The sequence below is a fragment of the Apium graveolens genome, chromosome 11, assembly GCF_009905375.1.
Source record: "Apium graveolens cultivar Ventura chromosome 11, ASM990537v1, whole genome shotgun sequence".
Lineage (NCBI taxonomy): Eukaryota > Viridiplantae > Streptophyta > Magnoliopsida > Apiales > Apiaceae > Apium > Apium graveolens.
Window position 1 is genome coordinate 171,580,176 of NC_133657.1, and position 19,880 is coordinate 171,600,055.

Here is a 19,880-nt window from a genome sequence, read left to right on the forward strand (position 1 = left end):
CGGGTAATTCCTTTCTTATACGTCCTTTATGTTTTGAAACCCCGTACTTGGGTTTGAATTTATAGGATTTTAGATTTGTAATTATATTATGATTCTCGTATTCCTTGATAGTTCGTAGATACAGTCGTTTTTCAAAATTCATTTTCTTCGAAAACTAATAGCATTTACATATACTTATTTGATACATATAATCATTTTATTGACTCGGAAACAAATTTTCCCATGCACAACATAGTGTGGCCTAAAAAGTTTTTCCCCGATTGTCAGGGTTACTATTCATCAAACGTTTTTACAAAGTCTCAAAATTCGAGTTATTACAGATATGGATGAAAAGTAATATGTAAAGACATAATTAATGTTGAGTTAATTGTGTCCTAAAGTTGACTGGTCACCCGTGATGTCATGGACCAAAGTAGGTCGTCACGGTCATGAACCAATATGAGTTTCAATAATCTGAGCAGACTAAGACGACCACGACCCAAAGTGGGTCGTGTAGCCCATGGCCCAATATCAGCTACGTGATAGGCTCTCCGAGCAAGCCTGAGAATGAGGTCCATGATGACACCGATATCGTATATAACATGGAAACGGATTTCTCCTAGGAAGGATCTAGAATCCACCGTCTAGAAGAGTTCTACTTACCATCTAAGTAGGAGACTTGTCCACCAAGTCTCCATACCCTAGTCTAACCCTAGACTCAACATCTATATAAAGGGCTCTACCCTTCAACCTAGAACTACGTTTTTTGCTCGATTCTCTACAATACAGAAATACGTAGCTATCTTGTGAGAACAGGTAGTCCCAACCGTGAAAACGGTCATTAAAGTTCAAAACTCAACAATCCTAGCATTATTGTAATCACAACCCTAGTTTTTATTTCACAACATTATTATTATTATTATTATTATTATTATTATTATTATTATACAAAATATAAAGAAGATTAGTCTAAATCTATAAAATATGTAAGGTCTTTCTACTGTATGTCCATGTGCACAATCTAAACACTGATATTTAGGAATCTTTTATGAGTTTAACTTGTTTTTATTACTGGGTATTTTTGTGATAAGGGAGTCATCATTATTAATGATGCAAAGATCAAACAGAAAATTTCACCTAATACCTTATCGTGTGCTATGTTCACTCGTACCAGATTAGATCAAAAGATTATTTATTTAATTGAAAAATTGAGTATTAAAATTAGCATACTATTCCAAAAGTTTCTACTTATTTGAAATAGGAAAAATAATATTTTCACACCAAAGTTGAAAAGAAAATAATACAGTGAGATAGTTTTTATGGAATTGTGAAGTCAAATCTGGAAAATTCTCTAAGATACTATTAAACTCGAAAACTCGATATAAATCCTATCAGTATAAAAACTCGATAAACTTGAAAAGTCGTTTAAAAACTTGATAAGTTCGAGAATTCGATAAAAGCTCTATTTGTCTAGTAAATGAGTCGAGTTCGAAAATTTATATATTAAGATAAAATCCAAAAATGACTGAAAAAAGACTCAATATTAAAAAAATATATACTCTTTTTATCTCACTTATTTTTTCATCAATTAAATTTTCATATTTTATTCTATCATATTAAATAAAGTAATAGTACAAAAAAGATGTATTATTTTTCTAAAAAGTTGACATAATTAGCATTTAAATTAACATGGAAACGTAATGTAGACGGTAACTTTGGGGAAAGATATTATAGAAATTGTGGCAAAAACGAATTAATAATTTTTAATTTTTTTGAATAGAAATATATAATTAAAACTTTAAATTTATAAAAAAATTCAAAATTATTTTTCTAATTACGAGGCTAAAGGACTTATGGATTGTTTGGTTAACCAAATTCTGGAATCAGGTATGAGTTTCAGTCTTTCCAACCTCATACCTGATGTTTGGTTCAAAAAAATAAAATTTTCATACTCATTCCTCAAACCCCAAGTTATGAGTTTTTCATAACCAAGTAGGGAGGTCAGTATGAGGGAGGGGTATGAGTATCAACTGCTATTCCCAAACAATCTAACAAAGAATTACGGAAGGGAGGTTGATGTAATTCTGGCTATTTTTCAATTTTAAGAATTGTTCTACTTTGAATATATAACTATGTTTGAATGAAAGTATTGAAGAAATCAAACACAAAGTAATCAAATACAAGTATTTAAAAATTTTCTGGTGGATTGAACTTTTCCACCAGAGATATATATTAATTTGAGAACTCTGTGTTGCAAGATTTGCACACAGCTGCTTACAAGTTGAACTTACAAAGAACATATATATTATTTACAGATACACCTTTATCTATTTCTCTGGTAATTGCTTTCTAACTTCGATATTATTCTACTTACTTGTAATAACCCCAATTTTTGAAAAATTTTTGAAACCCTTATGAATAGTGTTTTTGCCGAATGAGAAAACTTTTCATGCCACACTATGTAGGGGTTCTGTTATGGATATTCTGAGATTTTATTAGTACTCTATATGGTATATAAGTGTATGTAAAGATCGTCAGAATCCAATTCCGAACACTTTAATTTTTCCCGGAAATCCACTAGATACGGAAAGAATTGAGTATAAGGTAACAGGATAAAAAGGATTTAAATTCAAGGATTTTAATAGAGGATCATAAAAGGAATATAATGTATTGAGAAAGGTTAAAGGGAACCCAAGTAATAAGATCCCGGGTATGATCCCTCAAACGATAAACGAGAACGAAAGTTAAGCGAACCGTATAACAGATCAGCGGTCATTAGGCAAGCAATTAGGAGTTAATCAAGGGGTTAGTGGATGATGGTGTCATCACACCAACAAGAAGAAGACAAGTGTGGAAGATGACATAAGCATGGTGACTTAAGCATGACAAAAAGGAGGGATTGGTTGGTTGATTGTGGACCATTCATTCTTTACCATGGTAAAAAGTTAATTAAACAAACAAGGTGGATCAACCAAGCCAAAAACAAATCATAACAACAAAAAACACAAAACACTCCATTTCTTCAAGGAAGCTCTCGGCTTCTTTTATCAAAAATGAAGATCCAAGCTCCACCACTTACTATTTGGCAAGGTATTTATCTAAGCTTCCCCATGGATAGTTACATACTTCCTATAAGTTTAAGCTTCTAATTCCAAGCCAATCTTTTTTTATAAATCAAGGAAGAAGATGGTGAATAGTAACTTTCAAAAAATAACTTTAGTTTTCTTGAATTTTTATGAAAGTTTAAGGTTATACAAGCAATGATCAAGGTTCTTTTAGGCATTCAAAGCTCTTCTATTGTGTTAAGAAGCTTCAAGAAGGTATAAACTCCAAACCCTAGCTTTTAGTTTTGAGTATTTAGGAATGGTTATGATTGATATAGGATATGTGAAGCATGATGCTTGTTTGTTTAAAGTTTGGTTGAGTTGTAGAGGATAGTTGGTTTTGTAATGTTTTAGAGTTGTAATTCTTGGAGTATTGATTAATGAACTTAAGTATAGCTTAAATTCAAGTTTAAGAATAAGTATAAATTGTTAATTTTGAGTTGATTGGGGCTGTTATGATGTAGTATGGATGGAGTTTTGATTGGGTTGTGAATTGGGATTGATTGGTGGTTGTTTTGGAACGGTTTAAATTTGGGAAATCGCGTAAACATAGCCGTCGTAATATCCGATTTACTTTAGACTGCTTTTGTTCAAAACATTAGGACCCGAGAACTCCCTGCTAGGTTTTGACCATTTCCATGTTTAGATAGCTCATGTTACGAGCTTCGTTTTGATATGTGGTTCGTTTGATTCCGATGTACGGTTTAGGAGAAACGGCCGTTTTAAGTAACGACGTTTCGCGAACGAAACATTACCCCTTGCCTTACTTTGAAACCTTGGTTAAGGACCTTAAATGACTAATTGGGGTAAGAAACAATTATGTAAAGTGGATTAGGCAGTTGGTAAGGTACTCGCGAAAGAATCTCCTTAAAACCCTTAATGGTTAATTTATTAAAAATGGTGGAGCCGAGGGTACTCGAGCGACTTAAGTAAATCGTTAAGCGCGAAAGCGAACATTAGGACTCTAAATGGTTAAAGTCTAGTTTCTTAAGAGACCGGGGTCTAATTCCGACTTATGTTGTTGTTCATAGGTTATCGGACCCACTCTAAGCTTAAGTCTATCCGGGAGCACTCAGGCAAGTTTTCTACCCGTATAACTGTTGTTGTGATGTATATGTGTATATGCATGATCTTGTGATAAATGCATATTTATTATTAGCAAATTCTTGCGATATATTGGAGCATGTGATATGGTATATATGCATGCCTGTTTCGTATTCTTGACTTATATATCTGTTGGTTCAAATGCTTATTAGTTGCATAATACCTATGCTAGAGATAAGCAGTAGTTGCGTATACCCTGAGTATAGGGGACCCAAAGGTGAACCCTTTTCTAAAACCGGGAGTAGATGTTCTCGAGTATATGATATATATATATATTGATATGGTTTTTAAAAACTATTAATCGAATAAGGTTTATTCGATAACTTCATATTACTTAATGAATATTACTTGAATATTCATTTGAGAATTTATGATTCCTTTTATTTTATTTAATGAATATTACTTGAATATTCATTCGAGGATTTATGACTCCTTTATATTATTTAATGAATATTACTTGAATATTCATTCGAGGACTTATGACTCACTTTATATTATTTACTGAATACTATTTGAATATTCATTTGAGGACCTATGACTCCGATTATTTACTGAAATATATTCTTTATTTTATTAAAGAATAAGGTGTCGATAATCAAACTTATTTTTGATTATTCAAATAAAGATAGTACTTTCGTATAAGTATATCTTTGGTTATTTAATACTCATTTCAAGTATAAGTTTTACAACTTCTACTTCAAGTTATTTATATAGAGATTATCCTTATGGGAATATTATTTAATAATATTCAGATATTTTCTAACATATCGGGACTGATTTACTTTATTAAATCAACATTACTCCAAACACTCTTTAAAATGTTTTCGAGTCTTCAAAATGATTTTTAAAGTTAGAGTGGACCCCAAAACTCATTTTTATATTTAAGATCTTCCTTTCAAAGGGGATTTAAATACTCGCTCAAAACCTGGGGGATCCAGCTCTGTGGTGTATTTTACATTCGCAACGTGGTTGCTGTTTTGAGAAAACAAATGAATTGATTACTTACCCAACGTTCGGGAAGTAAGCCCATCTAATTGAGTCGGCATAAGCGACAGGTCGGGGTACGGTCTATCAAAGTGTAAGTGGCTGGGTGGCAGTCCATCAACACGTAAGAGGCCGGGTGGCGGTCCAGCACAAGGTCCTAATGAGGCCAGGGTGATGATCGGTGGGGGATTCATCCATCTACTAGTAGAAAAGGTTACTTATTGGTATCTTTGCCTGATCAGCAAGATATCGGGTTTATGCCAAAATTCTTTTCATTTCCAAAATTCATTGGATGTTACAAACTCTGTTCATACTTTACATAACAGAGGTTCCAGGAAATGTTTAAGAGATATATATGTGGATATATATATCGGGACTAAATAAAGTATCTCGTAACTTTATTTCATTCAATAATATTTCAAAGATTGAATCTATTCAAGTCTTAACTTGTGGTCTCATCTATGGGATGACCTTTTGAAACTAATTATAACTTGAACGGTGGTAGTTCAAGTAGTATTTGGAAAAGATATAAGTATATTGGAGTATCTTGTAACTTCATCTTTTAAACTTATATCTAGCAAATGATTATCTTATGCATGTCAAAGATTTTCAGAAAAACGTTGAGACAAGGTTAGATATATGAGATCACCTTGCAACGATAGTTTTATACAGTTATAAACTGGAACTCTGTGTATATTATGCATGGAAGAGGACTTCCAAGATTTTGAAAAGTATATATGTATATATACTGAATATTTTGCGACTTCATCGCATTAAGATATCAAACTTGGTTCATTTCTTTTGACCAAAACTTTCATGAGTACTACGAGAAGGCTCATATATTGTTAATCATTATACATATTATTTTGGTGGGCTTGCTGCTCACCCTTGCTTTCTTCTTTCATCACACAACAACAGATAGAAAAGTTGAACATGACCAAGCTCCCAATTCGCGAGCGGATAGGAGACGTTCCGCAGTTTCCTATAGGCATTGATGTCGCTGTAGCTGAGGTAGGAACTACCAATAGGCTAGGCTTCAACTTTTGATGTACCAGATTTATGTATATTTATGAATTGTAATAATGACAAAGAAATATAAATTATTCAGAAACCCTTTTAAGGTGTATTTATGAGGTAATAATGACTTGTGATTATTTTTGGATATTCATCTCTGAGACTATAACTTGTGGTGTGTGTGTTTATTGTGGGGTCACAGTACAGAGTAGTTGATTATTTATTAAGATTGGGTGTTATTAAGGTAAATGGAACTCGTGACAACCCGGATCCCCGACCCCGGATTTGGGGGTGTTACATTACTACTCTTGGTTTATATATCACCAAGTTACATGATAGAAAGACAAACAAATAAGAAAAAAATATTTCTAGTCTAATTTCATACTTCTTCATTTCTCTATCCAGCAACTTTAAATATCTTCAAGTTAGCATGGAAATGGAAATACTTCTTTGTTCTCTAAAATCTGTAAGTATGCTGACACATTCCATTTGCATACAATCAACGCATGTGACTGTCAAGTCACTATCAATTGCTTTTGAATTTGATCATCCATTGAAACTCTATGGGATCATCTTTTGAGTTTTTGTTGGATCATCTGTTGAGACTCTAGTTGACCATCCGTTGAAAACTTGTGGAATATCCGTTGAGAGCATCTTTATAGCAGTTAACTATATTTCACTTATACAAGGTTACTAGACATCTAATATTTACCGTTAGCCAACCTATCTTGCATATCAATCTAGTAGTCAACATGACTTAAAACATTTTACAACATCTAGTTCTCTAAGGCATTACAATATGTAGAAATGTGCTATTAAACTTATTAATACATAAGCTACTCTTTCAACGGATGTTAAAGTGATCATCCGTTGAAAACTACAACTTCACTAAATTAAATCTATCAATGTGTTTTGCTTAACTTATCATCAAGTACACAACATACTCGTAACATCAACTTTAATTTTACTGTTTTAATTTTAATTTAAACAAATAAATTTATATGATTAATAATAAAAGAAATCTATGAACCTAAAATATTTAAAATAATAATAAAATTAATATATTTAATCATAATAAAAATATCAAATTGATATATTTTAAATTAAAAATATTTATTATACTACTTAACCAAATACATACATATAGTATCAGATATGATACCTGATACATATATCGGTCTAATCTGATTGCTGATTGTAACATGATAGTACATCTCGAACCCCCTAAATTTGGGGGGAAACGAATATGTTTAAAAGAGAGAAATAATGATTGTGAAATCAAATTAAAGGGGTTGACTAAAAAGATAGAAATAATGATTGTGAAATCAAATTAAAGGGGGTTGACTAAAGGAGAACCGAATGTGCACGGAAGCCGGGGGGGCACACAGATAGAAAATGTAAAAAGTAGAGTTGCAGCAAACATACTACTAACTACTACTAGGGGTCGTGGGTAATATAATAATCAATGGAGGAGGAGACTCAACAACAGCAATACGCAGATTTAAACTATCTCTCTGGCTTCGGAAACCACTTTTCATCGGAAGCACTTCCCGGAGCTCTGCCGGAATCTCAAAATAATCCTCTGATATGTCCCTGGGGTCTCTACGCCGAGCAGATATCCGGAACTGCCTTTACAGCTCCTCGAAAACTGAATCAAAGAAGGTGGTTTTTGTAATTGAGGTTTTATAATTTGTAATATAGATAGTCTGTATGTAGTAATTTAATTATATTTGGTTAACATTGTTCAGTTGGTTGTATCGGATGAAGCCATCCGTCACTCATGAACCGTTTAAACCTCGACTTCCTTTTCACGGAAAACTTGTGAGCGACTTTAATAACTCCAATAGTGGTGCTACTCCCACTCAATTGAGATGGAGGCCTGTTGATTTCCCCCTCCTTCCTACTGATTTCGTTGATGGTTTGTATACTGTTTGCGGTGCTGGTAGCTCCTTTCTTCGACACGGTTATGCTATTCATATGTCCGCCCTTCTCCCTCCTTGTATTGGATACCCTTTCCTTCCTTCTCGTGTTGGTTTTTTTTTTTTTTTTTTTTTTTTTTAATATATGTTTTCTTGTCAATCCAGGTATGCTGCTAACAAATCTATGCAAAATTCTGCCTTCTGCAATGCTGATGGTGATTTTCTGCTAGTGCCTCAACAAGGGAGTAAGTACTACTCCTATCTTTGTCATATTTTATGCTCATCTACATTCAGTTGGGTCTCTTGCAAAGTCATAGCAGGACAGAGTTCACAACTTGCGCTTAATCTTTCTCATTGATATTGCTCCAAAGAGGATTTTTCAGTTTGGATTTGCTCACAATATAACAAATTCTACCTTTTACTAAATTATCTTTCACTATTCCAGAGTCGTCCCTAGTCCTCTGTAATACAACTGCTGCATTCAGAAGTTACCACTGTTGGAGGGTCAGTAGGACAATAATTCTGTTGTTCTCTATGCATACCCTAACCAGCTATAGTTGCATGGCATCCTTTGGACTTAGACCAACGATTCAATTAGAAGCTGTAATTCTTAAAGCTACCATGAATGATTTACTGTCAACACTAGGCCCGATTGTCATGGTGTATTCTACACGCATTATATTTCAAATATATTATCTTTGAGAAAAAGCTTATTACAACAATTCACTATACATGCTGTGTAGAGTTGTGGATCACAACTGAATGTGGAAGATTGCAAGTCTCTCCTGGTGAAGTAGTTGTTTTACCTCAAGGATTCCGTTTTGTCGTTAACCTGCCAGATGGGCCATCACGTGGTTATGTAGCCGAGATTTTTGGTACCCATTTTCAACTTCCTGACCTTGGGCCAATAGGTACAAAATTTTGCAGTATGGTGGAAGCCCAAATGATTGTTTAATATCCATTTTGTTTGTGCTGTATCTCATCAACTGATTATTGGTTCCAATAGGTTCTAACGGTCTTGCCGGGCCCAGAGATTTCCTTGTTCCCACAGCTTGGTTTGAAGAGAGAATTTGCTCAGGCTTCACCATTATACAGAAGTTTGGTGGGGAGCTTTTTACTGCAAAACAAGATTTTTCTCCATTTAACGTTGTTGCCTGGCATGGTAATTATGTTCCATATAAGGTAGGCTTGTTTTTTTATCAGTTTCCTTATTGTCGTGTGTCAGATAATTAGGTTTTGTTCCATACAGCTTCCTCCTACCACCCTACCGTCTATCTTTATCCTTAGCAGCACTAGTTTATATTTAACTTCTTCCTAGTCCTGATGTTGATCTCTTACTAATTGCAGTATGACCTTGCTAAGTTCTGCCCTTACAATACTGTCTTAATTGACCATGGGGATCCATCAATTAACACAGGTGGCTGCTATCTATTTGCAGCCGTTTCTGTAAAATAATTTTTACTAGACATTATTTATTAATGTTCATTTACCCGTCTTAGTGTATGTAGTTTTATGTGAAATGCAGTACTGACGGCACCGACCGACAAACCTGGTGTGGCACTACTTGATTTTGTAATTTTCCCTCCACGATGGTTGGTTGCAGAACATACTTTCAGACCTCCATACTACCACCGCAACTGTATGAGTGAATTTATGGGTTTGATTTATGGTGGATATGAGGTGAAATGTTATTTCTTGCATGGTTGATTGCATTATTTACAGCATATTCAGTTATGCAAATTAACTTATGCACCCACTTAATCACCTCTTGTCTGTATTCTCTATATAAACTGTTCACACTTTAAAGTAAGCTTACTTCTGTAATCTGTACCTTACTCAAAGATTTCTTTCACTTTTCGCTTTTCTTTTGGTTTGGATATGGAGGTTCCACAATTCCTCCGACTTGCAATTAATTTACATTGCCTGAAATCACATCTAAAACTTTCAGGCTAAAGCTGATGGATTCCTCCCAGGTGGTGCTAGCCTTCACAGCTGTATGACTCCCCATGGTCCTGATACAAAAACATTTGAGGTATCCCTTTGTTCCAGAATGTTGTGTTTTCATGCTAATCAACTGACAGAAGTACTTAAGTTTGCTATATTTGTTGATAACCTCATAGTACTTTTGATAAAATACGTGCACCGTTAAATGTTTTCACAGGCTACAGTTGCACTTGGAAATGAAGTTGGGCCTCAGAAAGTAACGAATACCATGGCCTTTATGTTTGAATCTAGTTTGATTCCCCGAGTCTGCCACTGGGCTTTGGAGTCTTGTTACTTGGATGATGATTACTACCAATGCTGGATTGGCTTAAGGTCCCATTTTAAACATGAACCTGCTGGTGATGAAGTGAATTTACAGAATGAGCCAAAAGCGAATAAAACTTGACAGTTGACAATCGGGTGCTACATAAATGTAGACATAGCAAATTATAGTGGTACTGATCTGCATACATTATATATATGTTCAATAAGAAATCTACATATATAATTGAATACTGTTTTTCCTACTGTAATGTGTGGATGTTTAATAGCAAAAGCGGCCACGTTCCATACTTCATAGCTAGGCTGCCTTGCTGTTATGTCTTGTAAATCTGGACATTTTCTTAAAAAAGTATTTGTGTTATATTATTTATCAAATATTATTAATATAATAATACACGACTTTTAAATAATTTGGTAAAAAAATTGAATCGAATTTATATGATTCTTAATTTAGTTTTCAAAAAATTTGCTATGAAACTATGTCCCAAACACGGGTCATCGATGCGTCCATGCTTATTTTATTTAGCAGAAATAAAGTGTTTCATCTTTTTCTTCGAATTAAAAGTAGGATCTTGATACTACTTATTATCTTTTTTTACTCTCGTGAACTCAGATTTATAACTCAATTTTATGTGTTAATATGCAGCTTTGATACCGATTGCTAGTCCTCGAACACCGGGCTAGTGATCTCTTTAATGTGTTAATAATCAACTGTTTTGATACCGATTGCTAATAATGCAATATTGTTAATCAGCATATTTTCACTTAAAAACAGATCGTAAAAGATTCAATATCAAACTCTTTAAAAAAAATGCAAGTAACACTATATTCCAAAAAAAACATGTATATTTATTTCGAAGTTTTGCAAATAATAATTGTTTTCAAAATAAATATTTTAAATTTATTTCAACTACAATAACACGTATTTACGGATTTCGGAAATCGAAATTTTTCGGTTAAGGTACCGATTGCGACTTATTGGTTAAATCGGACAATTCTTTTACCGATTTTTGGAAAATCGGGCGATTTTCATAACCAGGCAATAACATGTAAATGGTTTTCAGCTACCGTTAAGCAAGACTGAAATTGAAAGTATAACTCAATAATACTGATTTGGATAACTCAATATCGAACGAGACCTTGCAAACATTTCATTTGAATTAGCACGGAAAGAAGATTAGATATATACACATATGGCTCTGAGAGTTACCGTGAAGAAGTCGTCAACAGAAGTCCGGTGAAATTCATTAATATGCTCATGCATCAGAATAATAAGGTTGAAGATATTCGAAACAGTTTTTAGAGCTAGTGTGCCCAGGGCCGACTTTAACCCTATGCAGCCCATGCAATGGCATGGGGCCTGCTTTTTAGGGGGCCTAAATTTTGAGAAAAAATACATATACCTATATATATATAAATTAAACTATAATATATATATAAAAATAGATTGAAAAGTAAAATACTTTTTTTTCTTTTATTTTTTTGATCACGTGAAGAAGAATTTAGAGTTGCATACTTTTTACACGTTATGGATCAAGCAACATCTTCACTTACTACTCGATTTGAACAATTCCAGGTATATGAAAGTACTTTTGACTTCTTGTTTGATATTCAGAATTTAAGGTTATTGCAAGATGGCATATTGAGAGCTTCTTGTGAAAATTTAGAGGCATATTTAAAAAATGATACGGTCTCTGATATTGATGGAAATGATTTATTTTTGGAGTTGAAACACCTAAAGAGAGTCCTCCCCGAGACTTGCAAAAACTCAGTACAAGTGTTGAACTTTGTAAAGGATTTGGATGGATGTTATCCAAATGTTTTGATTGCGTATAGAATTTTATTAACTATACCTGTCACGGTTACTTTAGCGGAGAGGAGTTTTTCGAAGTTAAAGTTAATCAAAACTTATCTTCGTTCAACCATGTTACAATCAAGATTGAGTGGCTTGGCACTGTTGTCTGTTGAAAGAGATCTAATAGAAAAATTAGATTATGATAGTTTGATGGATGAGTTTGCATCGAGGAATGCATGTATATCTATTTTTAAGAAAGCACCTTAGTTACTCTATGTAATAATTTTTTTTTTTTTGATATTATGGGGCCTATTTTTATAAATTCGCATAGGGCCTTTTTATTGTTAGAGCCAACCCTGAGCGTGCAGATCTTAACGGTTCAAGTAAAGTTGATTGAAGATTATAAAAAACTTCACAATATATTGAAAGATTATAATATGAAGGTCTGAAAGCGGAAATAATCGCCTGTGAACCAGACCATTGCACCAGGCGTCAAAAATCTGTGAAAGCAAACTGAGTATTATTTCTCAAAATTTTACAAAGCATAATGTCATATGAATTGTACCAAGACTTGAGATCTGAAGATTGGATGAAGAAAAGCTTAGAAGACTATAAAGATTAAGGTTGATTCAGAGACAAGAAGGCATGGGTAAATCACATTTACAAGAACATTTCTAAAGGGTCTTGTTGGCTCCAAGACTTAAAATACAAGTAAAGTCTACATTATAGATTCTTATACCTCGGTTGCCATCAAGACCTCAAAGAATGCAATTCAAAATTCCTGGTCTCCATGATCCTTGCTCCCTGTCACCTCCCGTGTTAGGTACATGGCATGTCTATATCATCATACCTACTCAAGTTACAATGTTAATTTGCATAACCAAATGGAGTTTACCATTTAGATTAGTGATAGGTTTCTACGTACTTGTCTTGTTTTCCTTCTAGATATCTCATAATGTTAAGAGCTTAGGACTTCTATAGTCTTGAAAATAATACTTATAGAATAAATAATTTAAGTAGAAGTTCACTGAAGATTATTTGTGACGCCCACCAAATCCGGGGTCTAGATTTAACAGTCCCTAACTAATAAACAATAACCTGATATGCAACACGGAATAAAATAATAAATATTATCCTTGCATGTACCTGAATCGATTACGGGTTATCGTATGAAACATGCACTACAACAAATTATAAGTTATTACAATCCAAAAGTCTATTTAGTTTTATAAACTAATTTATATTTTATTACAACAAGCTATCGTAGTATAAACGTCTCAAAACCTTCAACCTGTACAGGTACACCAAAAGTAAAGACCTACCACTCATGGCTCAAAACCCTTCTTAGGGTGCAAAGTACTAATCTTGCTCTAGTATAGCTAAAGAATCTGAATAATAAAACAAGTATGAGCTAATGATATGCTCAGCAGGTATATAACCTCGTAAATAAGTAGCAACAAAATATAGCAGGAAATCAATATGAAACAACAAAAGGAATCTGAATCATAAAGCCTGTAAACCACCGAAGGAAATTGAATAGTAAAGTCTATAATAATGAAGGAAATTGAATAGTAAAGTCTATAATAAGTGTAAGAATCTTTATCACAAATTTGTAACCAAATTATGTTTAAGAATTAAGAACTAAACTTTCATTTAGTCTTTTATTATTAATAATAATTAGATTGAAATCTCTCAAGACACATGCATTGCACCTGATGATCAGTCCCGATGCAACACCGGTATGCCGAAACATATCCAACAACTAGGGCCCGATTAGGCACACATCGGCCTATTTTATATTACAATATGTCGTAATATATATATATATATATATATATATATATATATATATATATATATATATATATATATATATATGCAGGACCGACGCCACGACCTATTACACAAATTATCCAATCTTGAATTTAAGAATTCAGTATAAATAGAATTCTTATTCAACAATAATTCATATTCATATATATTAGGAATAGCCACAAAATCAACTTTAATATTAACAGTGTATCTCACTGTCCAAAAAATAACAAAAGGAATCACTGTTCAATTGTTAGTGTTTGTACCCTAGAGACAACACTATTGTATTTTGTTTATGACATTTGGTATATTAATGTTTATGTTTTATCGATTATTCTTTTCATAATTTATTATGTCTTAATTTATGGCGATATAAATATTAGATTAATAAATATTCTTGGAATATGATATGAATTATATATCTCTAAGTACGTGACTTAGAAATGAGATTACGAGAATAGTATCGATATTCCTAAATATCTCTAGTCGAGTATTATAATTAAGGGACAATAATAATGTATTAAGACTAGTGTGTTTGTTGACTGATGATCACATGTCATTGATCACATGTATAGTGATACTAAAGTAAAAAACACAGGCAAATGTAACTATACATGGTGCTGGATAGACCCAATATGAGATGCTACATGTCTGTTGTGCCATAAGTAATTCTCACAGTAATAATGATGTAATGGTCCTTAGAATTGAAATCATTATATTTCTATACGATGATCTATATACTTTGATTACACTAAAAGTTGTCTTTGACCGGGTAATAATAAAAGTGGATTTCGGGTATATTATAAATTATATTAGAAATATGAATGATTTAGAAATGATTTAACCCCCCTAATTTTAGAGTGATATTAATGGCCTCATGTATCAGCTAGATTATGAAATGTGTGACGTCGTGCTCAAATGTTGATTTGAAATAATAGTCTACTCATTGATCAAGAAAATCTGGATTAAATCATGAAAAAGATGACAAATAACATGTTTGGAGTTTAATCTATAATATTTGGTTAAATTGATTAAATTACATTGTACATTATTAACGAAAGGTTTAATCGATCACAAATTTAATTATTACTTGGGTAACAATGATGTATTACTAGATGCCACTCATTGTTTATAATTTAAATGTGAGATATTTAAATTATTTCTAACGTAATAATAACCTATAGGGTCGCACAGATAAAGCTTGAAGGAATATTTAACTTAAATTCAGATTTGAATTAAATAGGAAATTTAAATTATTTATTATTAATTAAGTTGGACTTAATTAATAGAATAATTAAAATTAAAATTTAAAAATATTAAAATTGAAATTCAGTTTCTTGATGATTAAGTAAGACTTAGTTAGATAACAACTAAGAATTTTGGATTTTTAATAACTCTGATTTAGGTTAGAGTTAAAATTCGTTTTTATCTCTCTCATATATTATCTCTTTAGGGCTGATTTATTATGACTATGTTTTTATTATAAAACTCTAGAAGCAAAGAGAGATAGAGAGAAAGAAGAAAACGAGTTCGATTTTTGGTACTAGTACACACCTCCTCCGTACTGGATTTCGTGTGGATACCTTACGACGTAGATCACGCAGGCGGGATACGTGCTGATCGTTTCAAGCAGGGATCTCCATTAGAAAATTATAATCGTAAAGTTTTGTAAGGTAAATATCTCATCCACGAATTAAATATTGTTTTTACATGGATCCAATGATGGGTTTCAGATTCTGGTTTTTATAGTTTTAATTTTTATTTCCACTATGTTTTAATTTCCGAAACCCAACAGAAACAATAGTATTTAAATCTAGAATCCATCAGAATAATTACTAGAACTATATATCAATCTATATCACAAGGAAAGTTGTACTGAAAATAATAGTGAAATGTAATGGCCAAAATAGCGAATTAAGATAAAAATACTTGTATAATCAGAATCATTTTGATATATAAAACAATTAAATATTTTGGAAATAGAATGGATGATGAATACTTGTATGGTATGCACAACTTTCTTTATAACTTTTCCTAACACCACACTTAAACTCCTGGCCACTCGATTTTATAAACAAAAGTACTATTGTAATAAACTAGACAAAACTCAGTCGACGTAGCTACACGTCTCAACGTCTAACATATACTCGATCATTTCTATTTAATCATGGTATTTAAAGCCGTTAAACATATAACAGACGTCACTTATCATATAAACAAGTAATTCATATAACACGTAGATCATATGCAAAAAGCTTTGGTATTTTTTTAAACTGAAATCGGGCCTCGAATATATTTTTTTTTATAAATATTCGACTTAAAAAGATTTATAAGATGAGAGACCTTTCAATACAAAAGAGTTGAAAGTATTTTAAATGAAAGCGGAATAATTTTCCGAGTCTAAACGCGTGCATTTTGTTTAAAACAGACAAACGGTCTAATTAATATCAGTAAAATATGAATAATTCAATTAATAATAATAATTGATTATTAAACATTTTTGTAAATTTTAAAAAGTTAAAAATTATATTTAAAACTTTATTTGAATCAATTATAAATAATTACATTTTATATAAATATTTATAAATGAAATTGATTGATTAAATGAATTAATCAGCTAATTAGATTCATAAATAATTAGCTAAAAAAATTATAATAATCAAATCAAATTATAATTTTTAAAAATAATAAAATAAACAATTTTCTTGAATTAAATTAATTCTTATTAAATATAATTAACTAAATTGTTTTTGAGATCTAAATATGGATTTTTTTATTTATTTTAAAAGTAAATATCAACAAACACTTTTCATACAACAGGTTATGGTTTTTATGGATCAAAACAGGGGTCGAATTGGGTCAGGGAAACGGGTCGACGTGTCGGGAAAACGGGTGTGAACTTGCCGGTACCACCTAGATTCCGTCTGCCGGCCAAATTACCAGCAAAACTTCGACAAAGTTTGAAACAGGTTTTCATTCCCAAATCGTTCAATATGATCCTAGCAACTCAAAACATGCAACAATAATAAAAAATGAACCATAGTTCATCATTTTTGGCCACAATCGAGCAACATCCGGCCGAAAACCGTCGATAAACTCGATTACCACGAATCCGAAACCAAACTCAGCAAAACATAGGTTAAAACGGAGCTCTACTTGTTGTAAAAGACATGCCTGCACTTTAACAAGACTAAGACAACTTGTCAACCCTAAGTAAGTTGTTGTTAGTCCCTAACAATGCAACAAGAATTACAGAAGGGGGGTTGAATGGAATTCTTGAACCTTTTTCAGAAATATAAAATGTCCTAACTCAAGATATATATATATATATATATATATATATATATATATATATATATATATATATATGACAGTGTATTGATTTGCAAAGTGCGGAATAACAAGTTAAATATGAATCAAAACACAAAGTAGTAAAAACACAAGTCTTTAAAACTTTCTGGTGGATTAGAAAGTATCCACCAGATATATATATATATATATATATATATATATATATATATCGAGAGAACTCTGTGAAGTTTGAATAGCTCACAGTTGCTTACCAAATAAGAACAACTGAACTTACAGAGAAATGCTAAGAATACAGCTTACAAATGTTTCTCTAAGAATTTACTTGCTTAGTCTTCTAGTTGTTCTAATTGCTACCCTTGGTTTATATATTACCAAGATTACACAGTAATAAGATAAGATAATAAAACAAAACCTATCAAGTCTGATACTATGCTACTTCATTACTCTATTCCAACATCTTTAAATATCTTCATAATAGCATGTAAATGGCAATGCTTCTTTGTTCTCAAAAACCCAGCTGAATAGGCTTCCATATTCCTTTTGCATACACTCGACACATGTGACTGTGTTGTCACTGTCAACAGATGTTTGAATTGATTATCCATCGAGTACATGATCATCCGTCGGGTTGCCTTGTTGATCATTTGCCGGGTAGCTTTGTTGATCATCCGTCGGGTAGCTATTTGACACTTGACTTCATTTCATTTATACAGAATTACAAGACATCATCTATGTACAATTAATCAACCTATTCAGCATATCTAATTAAAGTCAACATGACTTATATGCTACTACAGAATCCAAACAAAGGTGTTTGCAGAAATGTGCTTCATGACTTATTATTACATAAGCTACTCACTCGATGGATAACAAGTCATCATCCGTCGGGACTATATTGAGTCATCCGTCGGGACTATATTCCCTATCCGTCGAGTGCTACATTATTCACTAAGTTAAATCTACTAAGGCGTTTTGTTAATGAAATCATCAAGTCCACAACATATTCACAACAATCTCCCCCAATTTATGTCTACTAGAATTGTAGCCATAAATTAAGAGAAACTTGATGATAACAAAATACCCTAAAAATACAAATTTAAATGGAAGTAGATAAAACTGTAAAGTGCTTCAATTAACAAAATGTACAAAGATTTGCTCACAGTCATTTTCAAGGTGCTCCTCTAGCCTGAGCAGATTAATCTATTTCCTTGAAGATCTGGATCTCTTTCCAAGCTTTCTGTTATTTTCTTCTATCTGATTTTGGAGCTGTCTGTGGAATTCCAGTTCATCAGATTCTGAGAGATTTAACATTTATTGCATTTCTAAAAGAGTTTCATTGCTAGAGATGCTCAATTGGTCTTCTAATCTGAAAAATCTTATCATCCATGAACTCCATCATCCAGTAGAGGTTTAAGTCTGAGAATTCCTTGATGTCACAGATGTACATGATGTCTCCCTTGTTGATTTTGGTTTGAGCTTAGGTTAGAGACTTGGATCTGAGAGTTGATAGCTTCACTTTCTTGACTGCTCTGGTCTTTGTCTTCTTTGGCTTCATGAATTGAGGTAGATTGAGTTTAGGTATTGGTAGGCTATTCCAATATATTGGCTCATCCTTTAGAATGATAGGTTCACCATGAAAGTTCTTGGATGGATCTATCTTGAATTCTCCATGTGCCACAGAGGGCATGGATGTTTGAGTTGTTACAGATGTAGACTCTTTGGGAAAGTACCCTTCCATCTCCTCATCACTGAAATCCAACTTTCTCTTTATTCTTTGCTTGTACCTTGGCTTCTTTGTCTGTGGAGGTTCATTTTGCATTATTTGATCTTGAGATTCAACTGTTTCAGATGGTTGTGCAGAAACTTGTTGTGTAGGTTTCACAGCTTGTAGCTTGACCAAGATAGCAGCTTGCTCCTTCTTTTGTTTGACCTTTTTAGCATCTAGAGCAACTTGCTTCTTTTCTTACTTTAATCTTGCCTTTTCTTCTCTCCTTACTTCAGAAAATTGAGGGTGTTTAGCCACCACACAAATTTCTTTACCACTCCTGAAAACTTTAGCAATTCTTCTTTTCAATGCTGAATCAGCTGGATCCTTGTAGAATGCTATGGACCTGGCCAACAGCTTCTTTTCATCAGGCTTTGGTGTCTCATAAACTGTGTCCAAGGGGTTCTTTAGTAAAGATTTTGAATAGTTCACCCTTGGCTTCAAAATTAGCTCAGGCTTTGGAGATTTGATGCAGGATGGTTGTCCTCTTTCCAGATTCCTCATGCTCATTTCATTCACATATATTTGCCTGACATGAGAGTGATGAATGGCTGATTTTTTGGCTTCTTTACTAACCCAAACCTCTTTTGTATATCCTCATCAATTTTCTCCCAGTTGATTGGACTCAACTGCTTATTCTCAGCTGTTCTCAATGTGGCTGCTGCTTCATTTATGAGATCAATACTGTTTGTTGTTGGTGGCTTGGTGAAAGCAATTGTAGGCACAATTACTTTACTAACTTGAATGTTAAGTTGTTTCTCCCCCTCACTTGATCCTTTTTCCCCCTTTTTGTTATCATCAAGTTGTGTGGGAGGGAGTTGAGCTGT

At 32.8% G+C, this 19,880-nt stretch overlaps 1 protein-coding gene across 1 annotated transcript; it reads left to right on the top strand.

The window, feature by feature from the left end:
• The first annotated feature begins 7,536 nt into the window (after nucleotides 1-7,536).
• Nucleotides 7,537-10,732, top strand: LOC141697542 (homogentisate 1,2-dioxygenase). Its single transcript, XM_074501961.1, has 9 exons — nucleotides 7,537-7,847; nucleotides 7,934-8,164; nucleotides 8,270-8,349; nucleotides 8,848-9,015; nucleotides 9,111-9,286; nucleotides 9,452-9,521; nucleotides 9,630-9,784; nucleotides 10,053-10,136; nucleotides 10,266-10,732. Exons 1-9 carry the CDS (start codon nucleotides 7,651-7,653, stop codon nucleotides 10,491-10,493), a joined length of 1,389 nt encoding a protein of 462 aa, XP_074358062.1. The 5' UTR covers nucleotides 7,537-7,650; the 3' UTR covers nucleotides 10,494-10,732.
• Nucleotides 10,733-19,880: the final 9,148 nt, after the last annotated feature.